Source organism: Macaca mulatta, chromosome 3 (genome assembly GCF_049350105.2).
Source record: "Macaca mulatta isolate MMU2019108-1 chromosome 3, T2T-MMU8v2.0, whole genome shotgun sequence".
NCBI classification, from domain to species: domain Eukaryota; kingdom Metazoa; phylum Chordata; class Mammalia; order Primates; family Cercopithecidae; genus Macaca; species Macaca mulatta.
In genome coordinates, this window is record NC_133408.1 from 98,847,339 (window position 1) to 98,870,582 (window position 23,244).

Sequence of the window (23,244 nt, forward strand, 5' to 3'; positions counted from 1 at the left end):
CCTGATGAACCAAAGAAAAGAGATACTCTCTCTGCCAACCAACAGTTCTAGTTAGATTGACAGTCAGACATGCAACTCAACAATGACAAGGAAATGGGAAGATTGCTATGCTGAAGAAGTGTGGGGAATGTGGGGGGTGGGGTGTGGGAAAAGGAAGTTGAGCTCTGAGGTTAGCTTGGGGCAGTCAGCGAGGCTTCCTCAAGGAGGAAAGGCTTGAGCTGACCCCTGATTATAGGTGTTTGCTAGGCAGAGAGGTGAATACATTTCAGATAGACAGGACAATGTGAGCCGAGGCACTTCTTCATGGCAGCAAATAGGGTGTATTTCAGGATTGCTGGAGTGTACAGTAGAGTAGGGAGGAGGAACTGGAGAGAAGTCTAAAGAGAGAGGGAGGGCAACCTCACTGATTTCATATACCACACTACAAAGTAGAGGCTCTATCCAGTAGGCTCTATCCAGTAGGGGTTCCATGTATTCACTGGCTGTGCCAGAATTACTTGGATTGCTTATTAGAAATACAGATTCTTGGGCTTATCCAGCTTTCTGAATGAGTCTTCAAGTTGGGTCCCAGTGACCCGTATTTTTAACAGGATCCCCAGGATGGCCATGATATCTGACTTAAGAGATAGTATGTTCTAGAGAATATACACCACAGTTATAAAGAACAAAAGCAGTTCCCTCCTACATGTCCACTGCCTTCCCCTACATTAGTGCTGGGGGTGCCCTCCCATCCTTATGATCCCTTCTTTGGAGCTTTGAGAGAAGGAGAAGAATGGGATCCTGAGACAGGGGATGCAGACGGGTACTCCAATGCCATATGGATTGTCTGCCCGTTGACAGTGATCACTTGTCAATGGCTGCGAAGGAAACACTTTGCCCAGTGAGGCAGAAACATGAGATTTGTAAGCCATTATTCCTCCGTTTCTTGAAGAACAACTCTTAGTAGTTCTGAAACCCCATTTCTACTATGATTAAAATCTAGTTCCAAACGAGAAGGGTGTTAGGATGTCAGATGGCATTCAAGAAAGTACAAGCTTACCTCTGTCAAATGCCATTTTGACATCTTCAATGTGTTCAGTGAACCCAGAGACTCTGTAAAGGCCTTCCGATTTTAATCCTGAGAGAGAGAGAGAGAGAGAGAGAGAGAGAGACTAACTTTAGCTTCTTGAAACATCTGAAAAAAAAAAGACTCTATTTCACATCTACACTACATGCTATCAGGAAATGAGCAAACATAGACAGCGATCTTATTTATCACACACAGTTGCATCAGAACTTGGACTTGTCTGTCTCAATTTCCAGGCAAGTCTGTTCTCATTTGCCCATGTAGCAGTGGAGATCTCAGTGTAAATCCGGTCTTCATCCTTCTCCGCTTTGCAAAGAGAACTGATATTTAAGATTCTCATGGACCGTTCCCTTACTTCCTTTCCTTTGTTCATGAGCTTGCTGGACACGAATTTCATCATTGTAGGAAGCAACCTTTCTTCCTAGCATCATCTTTCTTTTATTAATTTCTGTGGGTACATAGTAGGTGTATGTATTTATGGGGTATATGAGGTATCTTGATACAGGCATAAAATGTGTGATAATCACAGCAGAGTAAGTGGGGTACCTAGCATCATCTTAATCCATGTGCTATATTGTATGTAGCACTGTACTAGATACACATGTGTATGTATGTGGATATCTAATATGTATTACTCTAATTTTATTGGAAAAAATTAGACTATTACAGCCTTTCATGTTTACTTGTAAATAAGACTGTTAACTGTTTAATTAAAAATGATTACTTGTTATACTTTTAGACAACTGATTATACAAACAGATGCAGGAAAATAAAGTTTTAGTTATTGCTTCTGGAAATTGGATCACTGCAAATTTAGGCTAAGAAAAAAAGACTTGGTTTCTGTTCCTGGAGTTTATTGATTTGTTAAGATATGTCCTAAAAACAAGTCAGTTCCCAAAAGTATGAGCAGGGATAAAGGACTGGATTTCAGACTTTGTATGGCACAAACTAGCTGCTATCAAAACTATAGCTACCGTAAAAATAAGCAAACAAATAGCTTCTGCTGCTGCTGCCATATATTCCACCAAACCCTTGATAACTCACATATGCTCTTGTTTTTTTATTTGGAAAACATTTATGGAGTATGTATTATCTGCCGTATATAAGGGTCTTCATTAGGTATGCATCAGAGACAACAAATACATGGCGTAAATCACGAATACTTCCCCTCATCCCTCCTGTGACCATGACAGATGCTCTTAGTTGATCTCAGCCCTTTTTCCCACTGAGCCCTATTTAGCCTCAGAATTCATCTCAGTTCCAATTGCTCAGGTGACCACTACTGATCAACTGTAGTTGTCACAAGATGAAACTTGTGGGTCATCCTGTTCTAAGATGTTGGTGCATATGAGCACATCTCATTCCAGTTGGAACATGCACTGCCACAGAGGCACAGACCCAGTGGATTATGGGAGCCCCTAGCAGTGAACATTGAACCCTGCCTGTTGATAGATGAATCAAAGTTCTGGCCTCTGGTAAGGCTCTCTTTCTGGCTCATAGATGGCCACCTTCTCTCACACGTCCTTTCCTTGGTATATGTGCATGGAGAGTGACAGAGAGAATTTGCTCTTTGGTGTCTCTTCTCATAAGGACATTAGTCATACTGTTTAGGGTCCCTCCCTTAGGACCTCATTTAGCCTTAATTACTTCTTTGGAGACCTCCATCTCCAAAGACAATCACACTGGTGATTAGGGCTTCAACATGTAAATTTGGTGGGGTAGGAGAAACAAACATTCAGTCATAAGATTCACTGAGTCACTTTCAAAGAAATCCAGGTTTTCAAGGAACATAGAAAAACCCATGCTTTTGTTCTCACTCATAAGTGGGAGCTGAACAGTGAGAACTCGTGGACACAGGGAGGGGAACATCACACACTGGGGCCTGCTGGAGGGTGGGGGTCAAGGGGAAGGAGAGCATTAGGACAAATACCTAATGCATACAGAACCTAACACTTAGATGATGGGTTGATAGCTGCAGCAAATCACCATGGCACATGTATACCTATGTAACAAACCTGCACATTCTGCACATGTATCCCATAACTTAAAGTTAAAAAAAAAGAAATCTATGCTTTAAACAATACAACAAGTTGTATGGTTTAGAGTATAATTAAATGGGGGTAATTTTCCTGATTTTAGCCCATGCTTCACTGAGCAAAGCATCACCCTGTATTACATCGAGATGCTTTTTAAAGAAGCTAATCTTTGAAGGAAATGATAAAGGATGGTTAGAGTTTGCCAGAGTAGCAGAAGCTGCCAGCTATCCTTCCAATATTTGTTCTCCCATTCTTCTGTTGTAACGGCACCTTTGGTTTTTAGAACAATGTCCATTGCAGTGGCCATTAAACTCTGGCCCATGTGGGAGCAGAGGTGACATTTATGGCTTCTGTGGCCTTAAAGGAACTGAGGATGCTCTTTTCCGCTTCCTGTTGAGTGAAATGCAGATGAGATGGTGGTGGCCAGCTGCGATTGTGCACGCAGGATAGTACTCAAGCAGGACAGAGCAACAAGCTGCCGTGCCTGGGTTCCTGCCATGGGGGAACAGACTATTCCTGGACTGCTCCTGGGTACCTGGACTATTACTGGGGAGAGAAATAGATTTCTATCTTGTCAAAGGCACTGTTATTTAGGGTCTCTGTGACAGCATTGAGATGTACAGGCTACGTAATACAGTTAGACAGATTTGGAGGTGGAGGTATGGGTGTGGGTCATTCCAAGAAAACATAAAATTAACACAGATTGAGTTCGGTAGACTGAACGCTGTACTAGGTCCATTTATGTATCAAGTCACTTTAATCCTCGCCAACCACCTTATGAGGTATAGTTGATTCCATTCATATTATAGATGAAGAAACAGATATGCAAATACAGTAAGTAACTTGCCCAAGGTCGTGCTACAGCCAGTAAGAGACAGGGCTGAGAATTTAACTTCAAGTCCTTGATCTTTTCACTCTACCACATCATGGAGAGACAAATGAACATAAAAGAACATTTGGAGAACAATCAGGAATTTTTTACAAATGGAAGACAGGGAAAAATGTTGGCTGGGTATGTGAGTGTCACACAAATTTCTCCCAGCCCATTCTCTGGTTCTGCTTGCATGCTTAGGCCCCTAATACCTGGGGCTCTAATCCCTGTGCTGTGACTCTTTGGGCATCAATTCCTAATTTGTGCTACTCTATCTCACTCTTGTACTAGGCAGAATCAGTGCAGTGCCCCCTATTCTTAAATGTTAGACATGTCAGTAATGTTGCCTGAATTATCAGTTGTCTCTGCTAAGGATCACAATGGGAGGACCCCAGCTTCTTCAGAAAAGCCCTGATTGCAGGCTCTGGAGAGGCTGATAATCTGACCTCAAACTGCAGGGCCCAGGGCCACTTGTCCCAACCACTCATCCAGAGGCAGGGAATCCCTCCTTTCCTCTTACCCAGTTTAGCCACTGGATTAATATGTTCACCAGATCCCAAAGCACTCATTAAGCTCTGTCAGCCACAGTGGTGAAAAGATAGAAGGCATTTCTACACTCTGGGATTAAATTAGCAAGTTCTCAAGGAACAGGATAGCTACGGTTTTCCCCCTCCACAGAAAAGGGAATAAATTCCTCTCTCTAAAAGGGTTGGGATAATAAGCTATGACATCCTCTTTAGTTGTGCTTTGGAAAAAATGGGGTAGTTAACCAATGAATATATATGTATAAAATATATTAAGCCAGTTAGGACACAATAATGGATACCAAGTATAACAGAATATGATACATGGCAAAAGTGGTTTAAACCTTACAAAAAGGCTCTATACATGGCCAAATCACCCAAATTACATCCAGCAACATCAGTGAACATTCTGATACTGAACAGTGGCCAAAGAAAGCACAAATAAAGGAAAAGTGATTCATGTACAACATAAAGAACATTTTTTGTGCACAACGTGCAGGTTTGTTACATATGTACCCTAGAACTTAAAGTATAATTAAAAATAAATAAATAAATAGAACATTCTTTTGAAATGTTTCTATCTTCCTTGTTTATTTTTCATTGAACAGATCTTTTAAATCTTTGAACTCTCCTCTTTGACATAAACCATGAATATTAGGAGCACATTTTTATATGGTAGGAGATGTATGTGTTGCTCAACAATTTCTTATTTAATAGAAGCACCTTTTTTTTCTTTTTCTTTTTTTTTTTTTTTTTTTTTTGAGACAGAGTCTCGCTCTGTCGCCCAGGCTGAAGTGCAGTGGCTGGATCTCAGCTCACTGCAAGCTCTGCCTCCCGGGTTTATGCCATTCTCCTGCCTCAGCCTCCCGAGTAGCTGGGACTACAGGCGCCGCCACCACGCCCGGCTAGTTTTTTGTATTTTTTAGTAGAGACGGGGTTTCACCGTGTTAGCCAGGATGGTCTCGATCTCCTGACCTCGTGATCCGCCCGTCTCGGCCTCCCAAAGTGCTGGGATTACAGGCTTGAGCCACCGCGCCGGGCCGAAGCACCTTTTTTTTCAAAGATCCAATTCAAGCCTCACCTCTGCCATAACCTTTTCCCATTGTCCTTAAATAGGATTAAAACATTTTCCTTTGTGACTCTGTGGTACCTTGAACACAGCCATCCACGATATTTGTTTATTTGCTCCTGATTGCCCACTCTAAAGTATGAATTTCTTCCATGCCTCAGCCTCCCGAGTAGCTGAACTACAGGTGTGTACCACCACACCTGGCTAATTAAAAAAAAAAACTTGTAGAGATGGGGTCTCACTATGTTGCCCATGCTCGTCTTGAACTCCTGGGCTCAAGTGATTGTCTGGCCTCAGCTTCTGCTGGGATTACAGGCGTGAGCCACTGCACACAGCTGAAGTATGAATTTCTTGACGGTGAGAATGGTGACCTTTATTACCTCAATGCCCAGCATGTAATAAATGTTCAGTAAACATTTTTTGAATGCATATATGCATGGCTTATATATAGAATGGAAATTGATAGAGCTGGTTGGATTGAGTCTATCTGTGAGAGAGAATGAGTGTGTGTGCGCGCACACATGCCTAGGTCGTTTTCCCAAGAGTAGTAGAGCAATTCTGTTTCCTTGACAACAGTAAAAACAAACAATAAAAATAAAATCACTATGCTACTATAATAGGAAGTATTTTCCAAACCTCTTGCTTCAATTTCCCGAATGCAAATGTCCACCACCATGGGTCTCTGAGTGTTGTGAGCCTTCACAAGTGTTGTGAGGTCACAACAGTATACTTTCTTGATCCTCTTGAGATCAGGTTGGCAGTCATTGGGAACGTGCTTGGAACACTGTTTGTGTACGTTCAATCCACAGTCTGTAAACAAAGAAGCCACATTAGGTTAGCTCAGCCCTTTTGTCAAAGCATAACCCAAATTATATGTTGCCAAAAATAAAAATATCACCACCCAAGGGTTTGACATATTTCTCTGGAACATCTATCCCATTTCTAGGTGATACTGTCTACAGGATTAATACGAGTATCATCTCTAATCACTAAACCCGTATATGATTCCATTTTTCTCATTAAGCCTTCTCTGTTGTTGGACCTTGAGAACAGAACATATGAGACAGCTTAGGTAATTGATCAGGTTTTTTGGTATATATTTTCCTGTTTCAGGCTGGAACCCTTTGGGTCCACAAGTAGGATTTTGGGTTTGGATTCCCAGACAGTCCTGGCTTATAAAGGGCACCTAGGGTTTGTTCCAGGCTGTTTCCTTTAAGCTCTTGATGCTGCTTGTGTGGGAGGCAGAGTTACTCTTTCCGCAGGACTCTCTAATCTTTGCTTTGAGGAGTCCATAACCATTGGTATCCTCCTCCCCTTTCCTGGAAGGTTGCCCCATCGTTTCCAATCCCTTTCTCCTTGGGCAGTTTGGGTAGGCCGCTTTCCTTTCTAGGTGCCTTATTTTGACACCTGTGAGTGGAAATAATGCCTAACTATATACACCAGTAGGAGTACTTGAGAGTTTATACCAATGCCGTGTAATGTAATGTGATGATTATTTATAAAGTTCATATGAAACCCCAAAGCTGAAAAAGGTGCTTTTAAAGTTCAATGAACACATGAAAAGCCTGTTAGCAGTTGATATCCACTGATGGAATTTCTCTGACGATAAAAAGGCACAGTTGGCCGGGCACGGTGGCTCATGCCTGTAATCCCAGCACTTTGGGAGGCCGAGGCAGGTGGGCAGATTGCCTGAGGCAAGGAGTTTGAGACCAGCCAACATGGTGAAACCCTGTCTCTACTAAAAATACAAAAATTAACTGGGCATGGTGGTGGACCCCTGTAATCCCAGCTACTCAGGAGGCTGAGGCAGGAGAATCACTTGAACCCAGGAGGCAGAGGTTGCAGTAAGCTGAGATTGCATGCCACTGCACTCCAGTCTGGCGACAGAGGAAGACTCCGTCTCCAAAAATAAAAAATAAAAAAGCACAGTCTACATTCAGTGCTGAAGTTTTTCAAAGTTGATGTGCTGTCTACTCAAACTGTCTTTTAATACTGTTTTCCTAGGCACAAAGAATAACACATGTGCACACACGATAAGGAATATTGTAGTCATCTGCTTTATAAAATAGCACTTAAGCACACTAAGAACTTGAGAGGATCTAAACTTTTGTAAAATCAGTGGTAATTTCTAAGTGATTTTCATGTAATTTTTATTGGCTTGAGTTCTCTATCTACCCTCCTTCCAAAGTAAAAAAAAAAAAAAAGTTCGAATTCATCTTTATCAACGAGAAATTCAACAAAGCTCAAGTGACTTCAATAATATTTTGATACCTCTAGTGAATGTAAATTTTGGCTAACTGCGCTAAACAGATTTGGCCGGGTTTCTTGTTGAATCCTCTTTTATAGAAGATCATAATAGCACCTACCCCCTGGCATTAGCCATGAGGCTCAAATAAAAGTTAATAAAGTGTTTAGCATAGTGTCTGAAATATGGTTAAGTACTATATATGTGTTAGGTCAAATAAAATCAATAGCAAATATGGTGATAAAAAATGTAAGTATATCTGCCCAGCTATTCTTCAGTGATTTCATTAGGAATTCTTAGTAGGTCTTACAAACTTTTAATTTTTTTTTAATTCTGATAAATTTATCATTTTAACCATTTTTAAGTGTATGATTTGGTGGCATTAAGTACATTCATGCTGTTATGCAAGCACTACCACTGGCCATCTCCAGAAATTTTTTCTTTTTTTTTATTATTATACTTTAAGTTCTAGGGTACATGTGCACAGCGTGCAGGTTTGTTACATATGTATACATGCACCATGTTGGTGTGCTGCACCCATTAACTCGTCATTTACATTAGGTATATCTGCTAATGCTATCCCTCCCCTTTCCCCACCACCCCACAACAGGCCCCGGTGTGTGATGTTCCCCTTCCTGTGTTCAAGTGATCTCATTGTTCAATTCCCACCTATGAGTGAGAACATGCAGTGTTTGGTTTTCTGTTCTTGCTATAGTTTGCTGAGAATGATGGTTTCCAGCTGCATCTATGTCCCTACAAAGGATACGAAGTCATCCTTTTTTATGGCTGCATAGTATTTCATGGTATATATGTGCCACATTTTCTTAATCCAGTCTGTCATTGATGGACATTTGGGTTGGTTCCATGTCTTTACTATTGTGAATAGTGCCACAATAAACATATGTATGCATGTGTCTTTATAACAGCATGATTTATAATCCTTTGAGTATATACCCAGTAATGGGATGGCTGGGTCAAATGGTATTTCTAGTTCTAGATCCTTGAGGAATCGCCACACTGTCTTCCACAATGGTTGAACTAGTTTACAGTCCCACCAACAGTGTAAAAGTGTTCCTATTTCTCCACATCCTCTCCAGTACCTGTTGTTTCCTGACTTTTTAATGATAGCCATTCTAACTGGTGTGAGAAGGTATCTCATTGTGGTTTTGATTTGCATTTCTCTGATGGCGAGTGATGATGAGCATTTTTTCATGTGTCTGTTGGCTGCATAAATGTCGTCTTTTGAGAAGTGTCTGTTCATATTCTTTGCCCACTTTTTGATGGGGTTGTTTTTTTCTTGTAAATTTCTTTGAGTTCTCTGTAGGTTTCCACAACTTTTTTCATCTTCCAAAGCTGAAACTCTATACCCATTTAACAATATAACTCCCCATCCACCTATCGCCTGTAAATACCATTCAACTTTCTACCTTTTGGAATTGCCACCCTGGGTACCACATATAATAGGAATCATCCATTTTCATTTAAGACCTAAAGCAACAATGTGTTTATGTAGAGTTTAATACTGATGTTTTATTAAAATTAAGATGTTCTATAACAAATGTAAAAATAGTCCATTTTTTTACAAAGCAGTAGAACTCCATATGCTACAAATAAAGTCCAGTGCATTCTAAAAATACTCTAAAAGATGTAATATATGGAAAGCTGAGAGGCAATGATGGTTCTTCCTAAGCTTTCATGATTAGTTTTCAGTCTCCCTGCTGCTAAGAGGAAATATAAGGCCAAAGAGTAGCCATTGGAGAATACTAACAATATGGCCTCAGAAAATGTCTTATTTTAAAAAACAAGACCAGAAAAAAACCCACAAAAACCCTTTTATCACAGAGAAAGTTGAAAAGTTGCTGTTCACAGCTAATATGAAGCCCAGAGTTTTGTTCTCATAATACTGACTTTGGACCAATTTCTTGCTGAAATTGGATAATACCAGCAATTAGGGATATTTTTGGTAGGTTCAATATGGACAGGCCAAATTAATGACCACTGAGTAATTCAGATATTCCATCCCTTTGCTCAGTGGCTGAGCTGGGAGATATGTTGTGACTCCTGGCAAGTCAGTCTTTGGTGTTAATCAGGGTTTCTGAATATTTATGGAGAAGCTGCTTCTGAGCTATGTTGACCACCCCCTTAAACGTAGACCTGCAATGGGGGAGGTAGAACTACTTGAACCATCCAGGTATCAACACCGGTGATTGGTATATTTACATAATAGAAGCTAGAAGCCCCTTCCAGGCAGAGAGGAGGACTTAGGGTTATAGCATGCTGTGAGCCAAAATGGGAAAGATCACCTTAATTAGTGTCATTACCTTATTGTATTCTAAATGCTGCTAAGATTTTTAAAAATCATATCCTAGCAAGGAAGAAGTCAGTCATGGTGTTGGTAGAAACCTGATCAATATCAGAGGAGGTTGGTCTTGCTCCCAGCCACAGGTGTTTGCCAGAAAAACCATGGCAACATGAATTAGGAAACCCAGTTACGCATTAATTTGGCAACTCTTTATCATTGCTTTAGATGTACCTTAATAAGATGTGTGCTGTTAGCAATAGGTGTATACCTCCAGTTCCAGGTGGAAAATTACCCAGGCTTTCCAACTACTTTGAAAATATGTGATATCAAATCAAGGTGCATGGTTTCACTGATAATCTGATGACAAAGAGACACTGAGCATGACTTCTGGAATCCGGCTCCCACTGAATCAATATTCTATTCCTTACTGCGCAGCCAAGGGCAAATAAGCCCCTGTGTATTCTTTTTTTTTTTTTTTTTTTTTTTTTAAATGAAGGATAATTGCATCTCTCCCAAGGTCTGTTGGTGAGGCTAATGACATGATAAATAGAGATTAACTGGTGCCTGGTATATGGTAAATATTAACCACCTCTATTACTATTTTTATGTCTTACCTTTTGTAGTAAGATGGGGTAGGAAAAAGTATGGCTTTTCTAGCTATGCAGTTCTATCGGAATTGATTTTTTTTTTTCTTTTACGGACTACTGCCTATTGTAAGAGGCAGATAGGTGTTTAAGGAAATGTACTGTTTTTCTTTCCTTGCATAAACATGAGATACTCTTTTTCATTCCTGCAAACACTTGAAATAGTTTCCCCATTAAGCACAGACAGGCCTTGAAGCCCGCAGAAAGCTAGACTTTTGAGCTAATCTGAGCACATTTCCCAGCACTCCAGAGACATCCTCCAGCTCAGCACAGTGGCATTTCATATCATTGGAAAAGAAGGAAGTTCTGTGTCTACCTGAGCACCGGACCCCTTGGGCGATGAGCCCCCACATGAAATTGGCACAATATTCACACCAATGTGGGCCTCGGAACGTGTGGACCTGTGATCCAAAAAGAAGCAAAATGTCAGAAAATTCAGAGTCATTTAAAGGCAGGTGGCCTCAGATATGTCAATGAAGATCAGCAGGAGCAATCCCCCACTGGGCTTCTCCTTCCAGTAAGGCAGTTGCAAACAGATCCTGAGAAAACAGAGATGTGCTTTGATCTTCGAAAATCCTTCATCAATACACCATGCTCCAGGACAGAGTCAGAAAGGAGCGTGGAGAAACAGTTTACAGGCCATGCCATCAGCTAAGGAGTAAGACTCTGACCATCCACAACAAGGCACTGTGTAGACAAACCCAAGATAGCCCAAGCTGGTCGCTATAACCTGCATTTAGCTCAGCAAGTTCTGGAAGGCAAAACTCAATTACTGTGTCCTTTAGACTGAAGTTTTCCCATCTCTACAGTATCCAGGCAGGTATAAATAAGACATGATTATGGGATAATTAAAAGGTTCCAAGTCTTTGAGCTACTTCCAAAAAAAGGCCTTTTAAAAAGTAAAGGGGTTGGCTAAACATGCAGGCAGCCAATAGGGCCTATGGAATTGCTTTCCCCAGAGATAAGTGTCCATATTCAGTAGGACTTAGTGTGGCCTTCAGGTAAGTAAGCTGAAAATCTTTCCTGCTTGACCAAAGTGCTGGTCTCATTGATTGATGCCCCCAGCCAGTTGTTAAATATTCTGAATATCACAAAGTAAGGATGGTCTTATCTCTGATTATTGAGGCATAGGTCCTCCTGTATTAAATTATGATTTAAAATAAAAACAAAACAAAGCAAAAATACTTGCATGAAAGAGCTTTAAGAAGCAAATGTGGCCATGGTCAATCTAAAACGACCACAGGCAGTCTATTGGGGGCATACAAATGTGCACGAAAATGTCCTGAATTTTCACAAAGTTAAAATATTATAAAACATTATAGAAGGCCTTTCCAAGTCATAAACCTCTATTAATAAATAAAAGAAATGTAGACAATGTTTCTGTTTTACAAACTGCTTTTATTTAACATAAAAGCAGGATGACGAGTATGGTCACAATTTAGAAAGGTGTTCATCCGAGTTCTACTTAAGAAAAAAAGAGTCTCTGTTTGAGTTCTTTATTCATACATGTTAGTAATTGGGTGTATATAAAGAGGCAAACAAAATGGATCTGGATCTCTTCTAAGGAAACAGATGAGTAAAAGCAGAGAAAGAAGATAAGCTAGTTAATAAATTAAAAAGAGCAACTTACGACTCTGTAATAAAGCGAAGTTATAGTAGTCTTTCTGGTATTTCAGTTTATCACATGCAAACTGCCTATTATATAGTTCCTGCTTTGAAAATGATGCCAAAAATTTCTCAACATTTTTCTAGGGAATGACCCTAAGAAATGACAAAGCATTTTTAACAGGAATGCAGATAATTCATCCCAGAAGGACTCACAGGGCCAAATGTCGTAATTCACTTAGAGGCCTACAGAGATTGAACTCAGTACTAAAAGAGTTCCTCAGTAAAGTATCCTATCTAAAGTTGGACATTTTCTAAATCCAGCAATCATACATTTCTTAATATTTTACTAGAAATGCTCTTAATTATGGCAGCAAAGTCAATTGATAATCTGCTGTGAAGATCAATTAAATATAATAAAATAATATGTAAAATGCAACTCCAGAAAAAAAAGTATAAAAATGGCTACAGAAGAATAAAAAGATGAGGCCGCTACTAGAGAGACCAAGCGGGGCCCAACCTTATCCAGAATGGTCAGGAAAGCCTTTTTTGGAAGGTGACCGGATGGAAAAGAAGAGCCAGTTCTCTTCCATAGGGAAAGAGAAAGGGACAGAGATCATTCCCAGCAGAAGGAATATATGGAAGTCTTGCAGGAGCGAAAGAACTTGGTGTGGTGAAGGAACCAGATGGCCAGGGTGGCCAGAACACCAAAAGTTGGGGGGAGAGAAATTGGGATGAAGTTGAAGGTAGGATAGGAAAAGTTACACAGGGCCTTAAAGGCTTTATTCATGAGTGTGGATTTGGTTTTAATCTAGGTACAGTAGGAAGTTCTTGGAGGACTTCACATAATTTTTAAAAAAGATTATTCTGACAACTGTGTTGAAAATGAATGGGAGGGTGTTAATAGTGGAATAGATATGAAAACTATGTTGTAGTCTAGTTGAACAATGATAGAGTCTAACACCTGCATGCTGGCAGTGGAGATGGAAAGTGGATGAATTTGAGATATATTTTGAAGACAGAATTTACAGGACCTGATAATAGAGTTAAGTGTGGGCCTTTGAGGGAGAGAGGAGTCAAGAATGACTCTGAGATTCTAGCTTAGGAACTAGGTAAATGATGATACCATTTGCTGAGATGGGAAAGACACTCTTCTGGGGAGAAAGTGAACAATTCCATTTTAGATGAGTTAGGGTTAAATGCTGCTATGATATCCAAGTGTTAGTGTCAAGCGGGAACTCATAATTTGAGAGCTCAGAGGAGGAGTGAAGACCAGGGGTATACATTTCACCATCTCTGATGAATAGATGATATTTAAAATTGTGTGAATGAATAAAAAGTATAGTCTTGCATCACTTAATGATGGAGATACATTCTAAGAAAAGCATCCTTGGGTGGTTTCATCACTGCGGGGGGGATCATCATAGGGTGTACTTGCACAACCTAGATGGTAGAGCCTACTACACATCTAAGCTATATGGTATGGCCTATCGCTCCTAGGCTACAGACCTCTACAGCATGTCACTTTACTAAATACTGTAGGCAACTATTACATAACAGTAAGGATTTATGTATCTGAACATATCTGAACATAGAAAAGGTACAGTAAAAATATAGTATAAAGGATAAAAAATGGTACACTTATATAGGGAAGCTCCATTATAATCTTATGGGTTCACCATGATATATGTGGTTCACTATTGACCTAAATATTGTTATGTAGCACATGACTATATTAAGGGTAGGGAGCAGAAAACAAAAGAGAGCTCATCCCCAAGCACTCAGCGTTCAAACATTTAGAGAAAACCAACAAAGTGTTCCAGAAGCCAAGAGGTGGAGAATGTTTTAGGGAATGAATGGTCAATTGTGTTGAATGCTGCTAAGAGGTTCAATGAAATAAGTACTTTTAAATATTCACTCAGATACATGGAAGTCATTAGCAACCTTAGCAAGAGCACTCTCTTTGGATGGCTGAGGGTAGAAGACTCAACTGAACTGAAGAAGGTAAGGAAGTAGAGAAATATGTGGGCACCTCCTCTATTAGGAAGGCTGGCTATGATATTCAGCAGAGATATAGGATAGCTCAGGGGAGACGTGGAGTCAAGGGAGGACTTTTTTAAAAGATGGGAAACATCGGGGCAAGTTGACTTGTTGATGAAATTGATACAATAGGTGAGAGACTGGAAATGCAGAAGAGAGAAAAGATAAGCAAACCAGTCATGATCTTCAGAAGTTGAGAAATGATGGAGTTTAGGGTATCGGTGGAAGCAATATATATTTAAGGAGAAGAACAGTTGAGATCTTTCCAGAATTTGTAGTAAGAGACACAAAATCTTCAGATTAAAAAAACACTAAACGAGACTCAAACCAGATAAATAAAAATAATCTATATCTACGCCGATTATACTGAAATTGCAGAACACCAAAAGACAAAGCAAAATCCTAAAAAACAACAACAACAACAAAAACTAAAACAGGTTATCTTTGAAAGGACAGAAATAGGTAAAAATAGACTTTTCTTCAGCAGGAAGAGATGAATAGATTATTGAATAATTTCATCGAAGTGCTCAGACAAAAGTATTGCCAACCTAACTTTTATACCCAGCTAATTATCATCTAAGAGCAAGTGTGAAGTAAAGATATTTTAAGACAAACGTCAAGAGTTTCCAATCACAGATCCTCACTTGAAGAAATACTAAAGGATATACTTCAGTGAGAAGCAAATTGAATCTAGGAGGAAGGATTTCCAGAAGCAGCAGTGAGCAAGAAAACTGGTAAATGTGGGTCAATCTAATCATGCCCTATTTGCATACAACAATAACAAGATGACTAATTTTAGGGAACTTAAACACAGGGTAAAAAAATGACATGGAAGTTTGAAGGGGATGAAGAAGTCTAAAGTTCTCATAATGTGGGAAATGTAAGAAGAGCTACTAATTAACTGAAGAATATTTTAAGTCAATTATGCATGTATTAAATTTTTGATAATTTAAAAAAGGGTGGGATGAAATCCATTAATGAAAAAGTAATATATGGCTGGGTGTGGTAGCTCATACCTGTAATCCCAGTGCTTTGGGAGATCAAGGTAGAAGGATCACTTGAGGCCAGGTAGAGACCAGCCTGGGCAACACAGCGAGACCCCATCTCTAAAAAGAGTTTGAAATTTAGCTGGGCATAGTAGCACATGCCTGTAGTCCTAGCTACTCAGGAGACTGACATGGGAGGATAGCTTGAGCCCAGGTGTCCGGGGTTAAAATGAGCTATGATGGCGCCACTATACTCCAACCTGGACAACAGACTGAGATTGTCTCTCTCTCACACACACAAATACATAAAAGAAAAAGAAATATAGGTTTAATTTAGACCAATAAAAAGCAGGGAAGGAGAAAAAAGATGCAATAGAAAAGCACAGTGATTATAAAAAAAATCCTAATACAACTCTAATCAGAATAAGTGACTCTAATTCATCACAAAAAAAGATTTTTAGATAACATTTTAAAAATCCTTTCAAGAAACACAAACATAACATGAGATAAATGTAAGAAAGACAGACATACCCAGCAAACTAGCCAATAGAAACCCAAAACAGAGCAAATATATATATTTGCATTATTAGTGATAGAGACAATAGAGATTTATTTTTACCAGAAGGATATAATTTTGAGCTTTTGTATGACAATACGGTCTCAAAAATATAAAGCAAAATTGAAAGACTTACAAAGAGAAATTGGCAAATCCACCATCATAATGATTTTGACATCTTTCACAGAAACTAGTAGATCAAATAGCTAAAGTTGCTCTATGAATACAAAAGGGATCTCATATCCAGCAATTCAAAGAACACACACACTTTTCAAAACCACTAGGAATATTCATACCAATTGACCACAAATTAAGCTTCAACATATATAAAAAATTATATCATACATACCAGATTCTGAATATAATACAATAACATTTCAAATAGACAGTCAAAGGCCAGTATGTTTGGAACGGTACATTTGGTACCAGTAGCATACATTGAAAAGACAAGAAACCAAATCACACATATATGGATACTTGGTATATCTCAGAAGTGGCATTACAAATTAATGGGGGAAGGATGTCAGACAGATGAATTATATCCTATTTTCATCTTATTTCCACCTTTCCAGCAACTCATTTTTCACTCATTTGTTTGATATTTACATGCTGATTGCCTGCTTTGGACTTGGCCCTGTACTAGTCCTTGGATATACAAAGTTGAAATAGATCAGAGGAATAAGAACTGCCTGCACTCAAGGATCTCATTATCTACAAGAATAAACAGGCAATTATGCGTCAGGTGATACAGCAGAACATGTAGGAGATACTATGGTAGTATAATGAAGAGAATAATATATTCTTCCTAGAAGTCTGGGGAAGGGGATATTGAACTGGGCTTTGAAGGATGGATAGGAATTCACAAGCCTGGGAAAGACTGAGCAGGTGGGGCAGTGATGGCGTTGACTGGGGAGCAGATGACTTGAGGAAGACATTTATAAAAGAGGAAACAGCATAACCAAAGGCCAATGAAGATGGGCTTAGGTTTTGAAAGGCATTCTTTTCTGGCAAATGGTGTTAAAAAAAAAAAAAAAAAAAGAATGACATCACGTTGTTCTCTGAAACATTTTGAGTGGATGAAATAACCACCTGTTAACTATCCCTATATCTTGGGGTAAAAATGAAAATGCAGATTTAGAAATTACCTGAGTGGCTACATGTGTACTGCACATGGACACAATGCATACTGACAAAATATAAACTGGCCTATTGTTTCAGGAAAAACAGGATAGGCTAATCACAGATTTTTCTAAAATTTCACTTCTTTGCCCATATATTTAAAAATAATTGAGCACATCAGGATTGCATTTTTAATGCTTATTATCACTGTCCATATTTACCAACATCCTTTCCCAACAAGTATCCCTATTGCCTTTGATCTCATTTGTCCAGCCAAATAAATGCATAGACGTTTCAAATAGCAGGTAACGCCCAGTGTCCCCACACAGTCCCAAAGAAATGAAACAAAATGAAAATAGAGTGGGGATGTAAAGTTAAACATTATTTTAGGCCCATTGCCTACTTTTCTTTTTGGTGATGGGCCATTGTTTATTTTCATGACCGATATATTGTTCAATTTTCTTTTGGATCCACAAGGACAATCTCTAGACAGAAGGCTACATGTAAATGCTGAGGGCATGCTCTGAGCCCATTTTATTTGGCTTCTACTTATTATGTCTACTCTTTCATTGAAATACACCATATCTTAAAATTCACTGGTCAGCTTTTTCCATTTTCTGAAGTTTACTGATTTGCAAGAATATCTTTTTAGAGAAAGAACATTTTGAAAACTTTAGGGCAGTAACTAAAATATTCTAGACAGGAAGAAAATACTCCAGACAGGAAGAATGTCTGTCCAAGACTATTATACTAGGCACGGTCTGCCTGGAATTCAAAAACCACACCAAACAAAAAAGATGATATTACATGAGATAAGGTATGTTTGACAAATAGCCCAGGAATGGCTACTTTGTAAAAACAAGAGCAAGAAGAGTCATCCAGAGAGATCTCAGGCATTTAGCAAGTATCCCTCAACACAGCTCTTTCTAAATGAACAGGATGTTATTTGTCCCGTATCTGCTGAATCTGGAAGGCAGTATTCTCTAGTGGTTTTATACCAGATATGTTTTGATGGGTCAATGTAGACACCACCCAAATGTATTAATATCAGCTCAGCCTGGGATCTAAACTGTAAGGAGTAAGTGCTGTTTATGACATACTACAGTTGAGAATTTTTGCTTTTTCTTACCAGTATACATCATGATTTCTTAGGCTTGGCACTACTGATTAACATTTTGGGCTGGAAAATTCTTTGTAGTGGGGTTGTGCCTTGTACATTGTAGGATGTTCAGCAGCATCCCTGGCCTCCACCCACTAAATGCCAGTAGCACTCTGGGACAAATCACAAATATCTGCAGGCATTGACAAATGTCCCCCAGGGGTTGGGGGGGCAGTGTTAGGGTCGGGGAGGGGTGAAGTTTCCTTTATTGAGAAGCACTGGTATAGATGGAAACCTTATTGCCTCAATTTGTCATTTTATTATTCATATTAAAAATCAGAATGTTATTCTTTTGCTTTGAAAAGGAATTTTTGGGTCAGAGGCAGTTTGTTTGTTTGTTTGTTTAGCTACTTTATGTTCACAGAAGACAGAGCTAAAGTCCCTTCCAGCTACATGTGGCTGGGTTTTAGAGGTCTAGTCTAGCCTTTGCCCAGGGCTAACTGAGAGGCTGGAGGGCAGGCAGCCTATCCTGCGTCACCCAGGTCAGCAGCACAGTCAAGGCTTCCAGATCTCTGCCAAGAACTCTTCCTATAATTTACTGTATTTCCCATAACCATGTGACATTCATCTCTTATGAAAAATTAGGTTAAACTTTGGATTCTCCCCTTTTGCAAGACCAGATGAAGTACTAACCTTGAAGTGACCCTTTTCAGATGTAAGAAAACACAGCAGAGGTGAATCAATCTATGACAGAGACTCTGAGTTCCCTCTGAAAGGCTGGCCAAGCAGTTGGGGCAGGAGAACTGAGTTTCTCAAACCCGGCACCACAGATCCCTGGACTTCTCATTAGCAGCTGCCCTAGTTTAAGATAGGATTGCATTTCTAAAATCTTGATTGTCTCAAAGCTTTCTGGGAGTCTCCCCATTGCATAAAGTAAGATAGTCTCATGCTAATTAACTTTGGTCAGGTTTATGAGCACGTGGACACCCACATCCTTTTGACACTTTCCTGCTCCAAAACCTCGAGTGGTTCCCCATTGCCAGTGGTGAGGTTTCTCAGTCTCAGCACTACTGGCATTGAGGGCTGCATAACCCTTGGTTGTGGTGGCCTGTCCTGGACGTTTAGTAGCACACCTGGCCTCTACTGGATGCCTCTGGAGGAAGGAGAGGGAGAAGGAGAGACAGAGGAAGGAAGAGATAATGAAAGTAGGGAGGGAAAGGAAGGAAGGAAGGAGCGGGGAGAGAAAGAGGGAGGGAGTTAGGAGAAAAAGAAGAAAGGAGGGAGGGAAGGAGGAAGAGAGGGAGAAACTGGCTCCAGATATACTCCCAGTTCCTGTTTCCACCTATCCCTGAGTTTTGAGTATTCCCTGGAGGCTTTATGAGACCATCCTGCATAATAGTCTATTTAGCTTAAGATAGTTTCCAGGGGTTATATTACTTGAAAACAAGGAGTTTGTCTTCATTATAATGGTGGAGCAGGCTGAAGTAGGAGGCAGACAAAAACAACTCTGATTCATAGCACTCTGGGAGCAGAAACAACTTTTTTTTTTTTTTTTTAATAAAGCCATGTATTTCCAAACCTATTTATTCCAGTCTCACTTTGAGTCCCTCATTTTATATTTAAGGTGATGAGTTTTGTCTTTCTTTTGAATTTTCTTTCCAGACTTGTTTCTGGCAAAACAGCCTTTTCTGACTATTAACTTAAAACAACAACAACAACAACAACAACAACAAAAAAAAAAACCCAAGCCCCCAACCATTCTGAAGCCAATTTCTGCCTGTGTCAATTTGCAGGTGCAATATCCAGCTGTCCCTGTTCTCCAGGCACAGAAGTAGTATCAGATGGACAGAAAAGGGTGATGGACACCTGGGAGTTTGACAAGAAGGCAAGGCAGCCAAAACGCTGGGAATGACATGAAGGGCTGACACACTTTTATGAGGTCAACGGGGAAGAGGAAGAGAGAGGGGCTTGCATGCGGGAAGCAAAAAGTCTTGTTCAAAGCAAATGACCACTAGACTGAGAAAAATGCAAAAATGAATGAAAGGCCTTGAAATCATTAAGGAACCACAAATCCAAACCGGGAGGTGGTGGTGCTGCCACGTCCTGGACAGGTGTTTTAGTGGGAGCGTGGGGACATATTCTCAGCCTCTTGAACTTCTAGTCCTGGCCTCCAGGATAGCATGGGGTGGGGGCTGCATGTTGAGAAGGAGCATGCTACGAGAGCACACGCAATGGAGTGTGCCATGAGAACGGGGTGCTCCTGGTGCACGCTCAGTCTGTCAGCAGAGTGGGGGACATAATAAGAGTAAGTAGGGCAACCATTTCCCCTATGTCCTGATGGGACGCTTTTGAAAGGCACCACACAGGACAGCTGTTGTGAACGGAGACAGATCCCTCCTCCCCCTCACCCGCCTGCCCACATGGATCAGACACGGGGTAGCACTGCACAGTCACCATCCCTGGCAAATGGGGATTGAGAGCTGGCCTGACACATCCTGGTAGGGCCTCCATCTCTCCTGCACCATCTGATGACCCTGGCAAGGGCCCACTCCCTGGAAGGACTCCAGTACAATGAACACAAGTGCATACAACACGCAAGCCACACAAGAGGGCAAACTGCAGGGTGGGGAGTGAGGAGAGGGCTCCGAAAGCTCAACTGTAGGGAGATACGGTCCCCTGCTTTCTGCCAGCATGAATGAACAGCTTGCGGGCCAGGACCTGTTCTAGACACTGGGGTTTCTGCAGTAAATAAAACAGACAAAAATCCCCACTCCACGAACCCTCTCTACCCACCCCCTCCCATCGGGAGTTTCCCTCTGGTGAGGGGAAGGCAGGCAAACAAACACGTAAATATGTACTAGGTCAGCTGGTGATCAGTGCTAGGGAGAAAAGGAAAGCTGGTACAGGCTGGGCAGGAGGTGAAGGAGGGGTGGAAAGGGAGGGGGGAACACACAGTGAGGGGGATTAGAACTTTCTGGGCCTCTGCTCTCCATCCATATTCCATATGGGGAAGAAGGAAGGGTGTCCTGGAAGCGCATGGGGGTGGGAGAGAATTTGGTAGGAAAGAGTGATGCAGATTCCCATGCAGACTGGAGAGGCTGGGAACAGGAGCAGCAGGCTGAGTGGGGGAAGGGCCTGCTCAGGAGACCCTGATGGCTCCAGGGCCCAGGGATCATCATCTTTCCACCATCTGGCCCATCCCAGCTGAAGATTTAAATGTGATGGACTCCTTTCTGTCCCCCAGGTCTCTCCCCTGCACCCTATTCGCTCCTGGCACATTTCTGACTCCAAGTGTTCACTCCTGTTGTTTGCATAGCCCGGGTGCTCTTTCTTTCCCCTGTATAACCATCCTTGATCTACTTATTTACTTGGGCTTCAGCCAACTTTCCACCTCCCCACGAGGATTCTTGGTTAAGGCTGAGAGAACAACCACACTGCCTCTTACACAGGATCCCCAGCACCAGGGAGCCCCCTCCTCTTTGAATGCTCACAGAAGCTTGTCTTTTACTCCTGTTTTTTTAGACATCACCACAGGGTCAGCTTCAGGGCACATGTGACCTGTGCGGTGGCACAGAGCCCTGTCCTTAGCGTGGTTTAATGCGCTGCTGTCACAGTTCTGAAAATCTCAATAATTTTTTTTAACAAGAACCTCACATTTTCATTTTATACTGGGTCTCACACATTACCTGCCCAGTCCTGCATAATCAATCACGCATATTAGTGTGAACTTATAGCTACATCATAAATTTGATTATAAAGTATAACATATACTCTGAATAGGAACCAGCCACAGCAAATAGACGCTTCCAACTTACTATTAAAAATGGAAGCTTACCAGCTATTTTGAAGTTTTTTGGTGCCTCTTTTAATGAAGAAATGCTTGGTAGAGATAAGAGACAAAGAATAACTAAATTTCACCACTTTCTATCAGAGCAATGAAGCATTAAGAAAAATCCATGAAAACTTTTCTTTAAAGATGTTAAAAATCAATAGCCATGGAAATTAGCAGTTGGGCCTGGACCAAGGGGTTGACACTTAGGAGCAATTAGATGACATCTAAAGACCTTTTTTCATGGACATAAAAATCTTTAATGAAACTGTAAATTTTAACATTACTGACAATGCATCCTTTAGGGTGAGGCTGGAGATCCTTCCTATTGAAGGTTTCTGAAAATGTCAATTACAGTTCCTGTAACGGGTTGCGTTGCATATCCCCCGAAAGGTGTATTTCACTCCTAACCCTGGGTCACTGTGTGTATGACCTTATTTGGAAATAGGGTCTTTGAAGATATAATTAAGATGACATCATACTGGATGAGTATGGGCCCTAAATCCCATGGCTGGCAACCTTATAAGAAGATGACAGATATACAGAGACACACAGAGAAGGCTATATGAAGATGGAGGCAGAGATTGGAGTGGTGTGTCTACAAGACAAAGAATGCCAAGGACTGCCAGCAACCACCAGAAGCTAGGAGAGAGCTGCAGGGCAGTTTCTCTTTCAGAGCCTCCAGAAGGACCCAACCCTGCCCATACCTTGATTTCAGACTTCCCAACCTTCAAAACCATGAGCAAATAAATTTGTGTTGTTTTAAGCCACCAAGTTTGTGGTCATTTGTTATGACAGCTTTAGTATAAAGTACATTTTAAAAGCTGGGAGAAAAATGTGTGAAATCTAATCTAAATCATCTAAGTCATCCATTTACTTTTTAAACAAACGAGGGATATAGACCAGTATTGGCTACAGGATGGAATACATTCAAAGAAGTCACCACTATCAGGCTTTATTTCATTTTCTCTTACATATAATTAATGAGAGAAGAAGAAAGAGATGGTAGAAAAGAGACAAAAGAAAGAAGGGCATGAAGAAGAGAGGGTAGAAAATAAAAAATAGAAAAAGCTAGACACAAAAATACAAGTGAGAGGCACGAAAAGGTAATAATAGATGCTAACATCAAATGAATACTTACTAGGTGCCAGAGACCATGGTAAGTGACTCGCATGTATTCTTTAAACCTCACAACACTCCCATTTTATAGATGAGGGAACTGAGGCAGAGACAGCTGAGCTCTTTGGAAGAAC

At 40.5% G+C, this 23,244-nt stretch overlaps 1 protein-coding gene and 1 pseudogene across 4 annotated transcripts in view; one reads left to right on the forward strand and one right to left on the reverse strand.

Moving 5' to 3' along the window:
• LOC100429134 (E3 ubiquitin-protein ligase ZNRF2 pseudogene) overlaps positions 1 to 22,761 on the forward strand; it is a 195,539-nt pseudogene extending 172,778 nt beyond the window's left edge. For both annotated transcript variants that reach the window (XR_013415414.1, XR_013415419.1), the window contains exon 5: positions 19,956 to 22,761. The product of XR_013415414.1 is annotated as an E3 ubiquitin-protein ligase ZNRF2 pseudogene, transcript variant X1 (transcript). The remainder of the gene's footprint in view (positions 1 to 19,955) is intronic.
• CHN2 (chimerin 2) overlaps positions 1 to 23,244 on the reverse strand; it is a 314,374-nt gene that overhangs the window by 8,522 nt on the left and 282,608 nt on the right. For both annotated transcript variants that reach the window (XM_077994704.1, NM_001261577.1), the window contains 3 exon segments: positions 11,074 to 11,158; positions 6,203 to 6,376; positions 1,040 to 1,117 (listed from right to left, as the gene is read on the reverse strand). In XM_077994704.1, the coding sequence (XP_077850830.1) occupies positions 1,040 to 1,117; positions 6,203 to 6,376; positions 11,074 to 11,158 (337 nt within the window).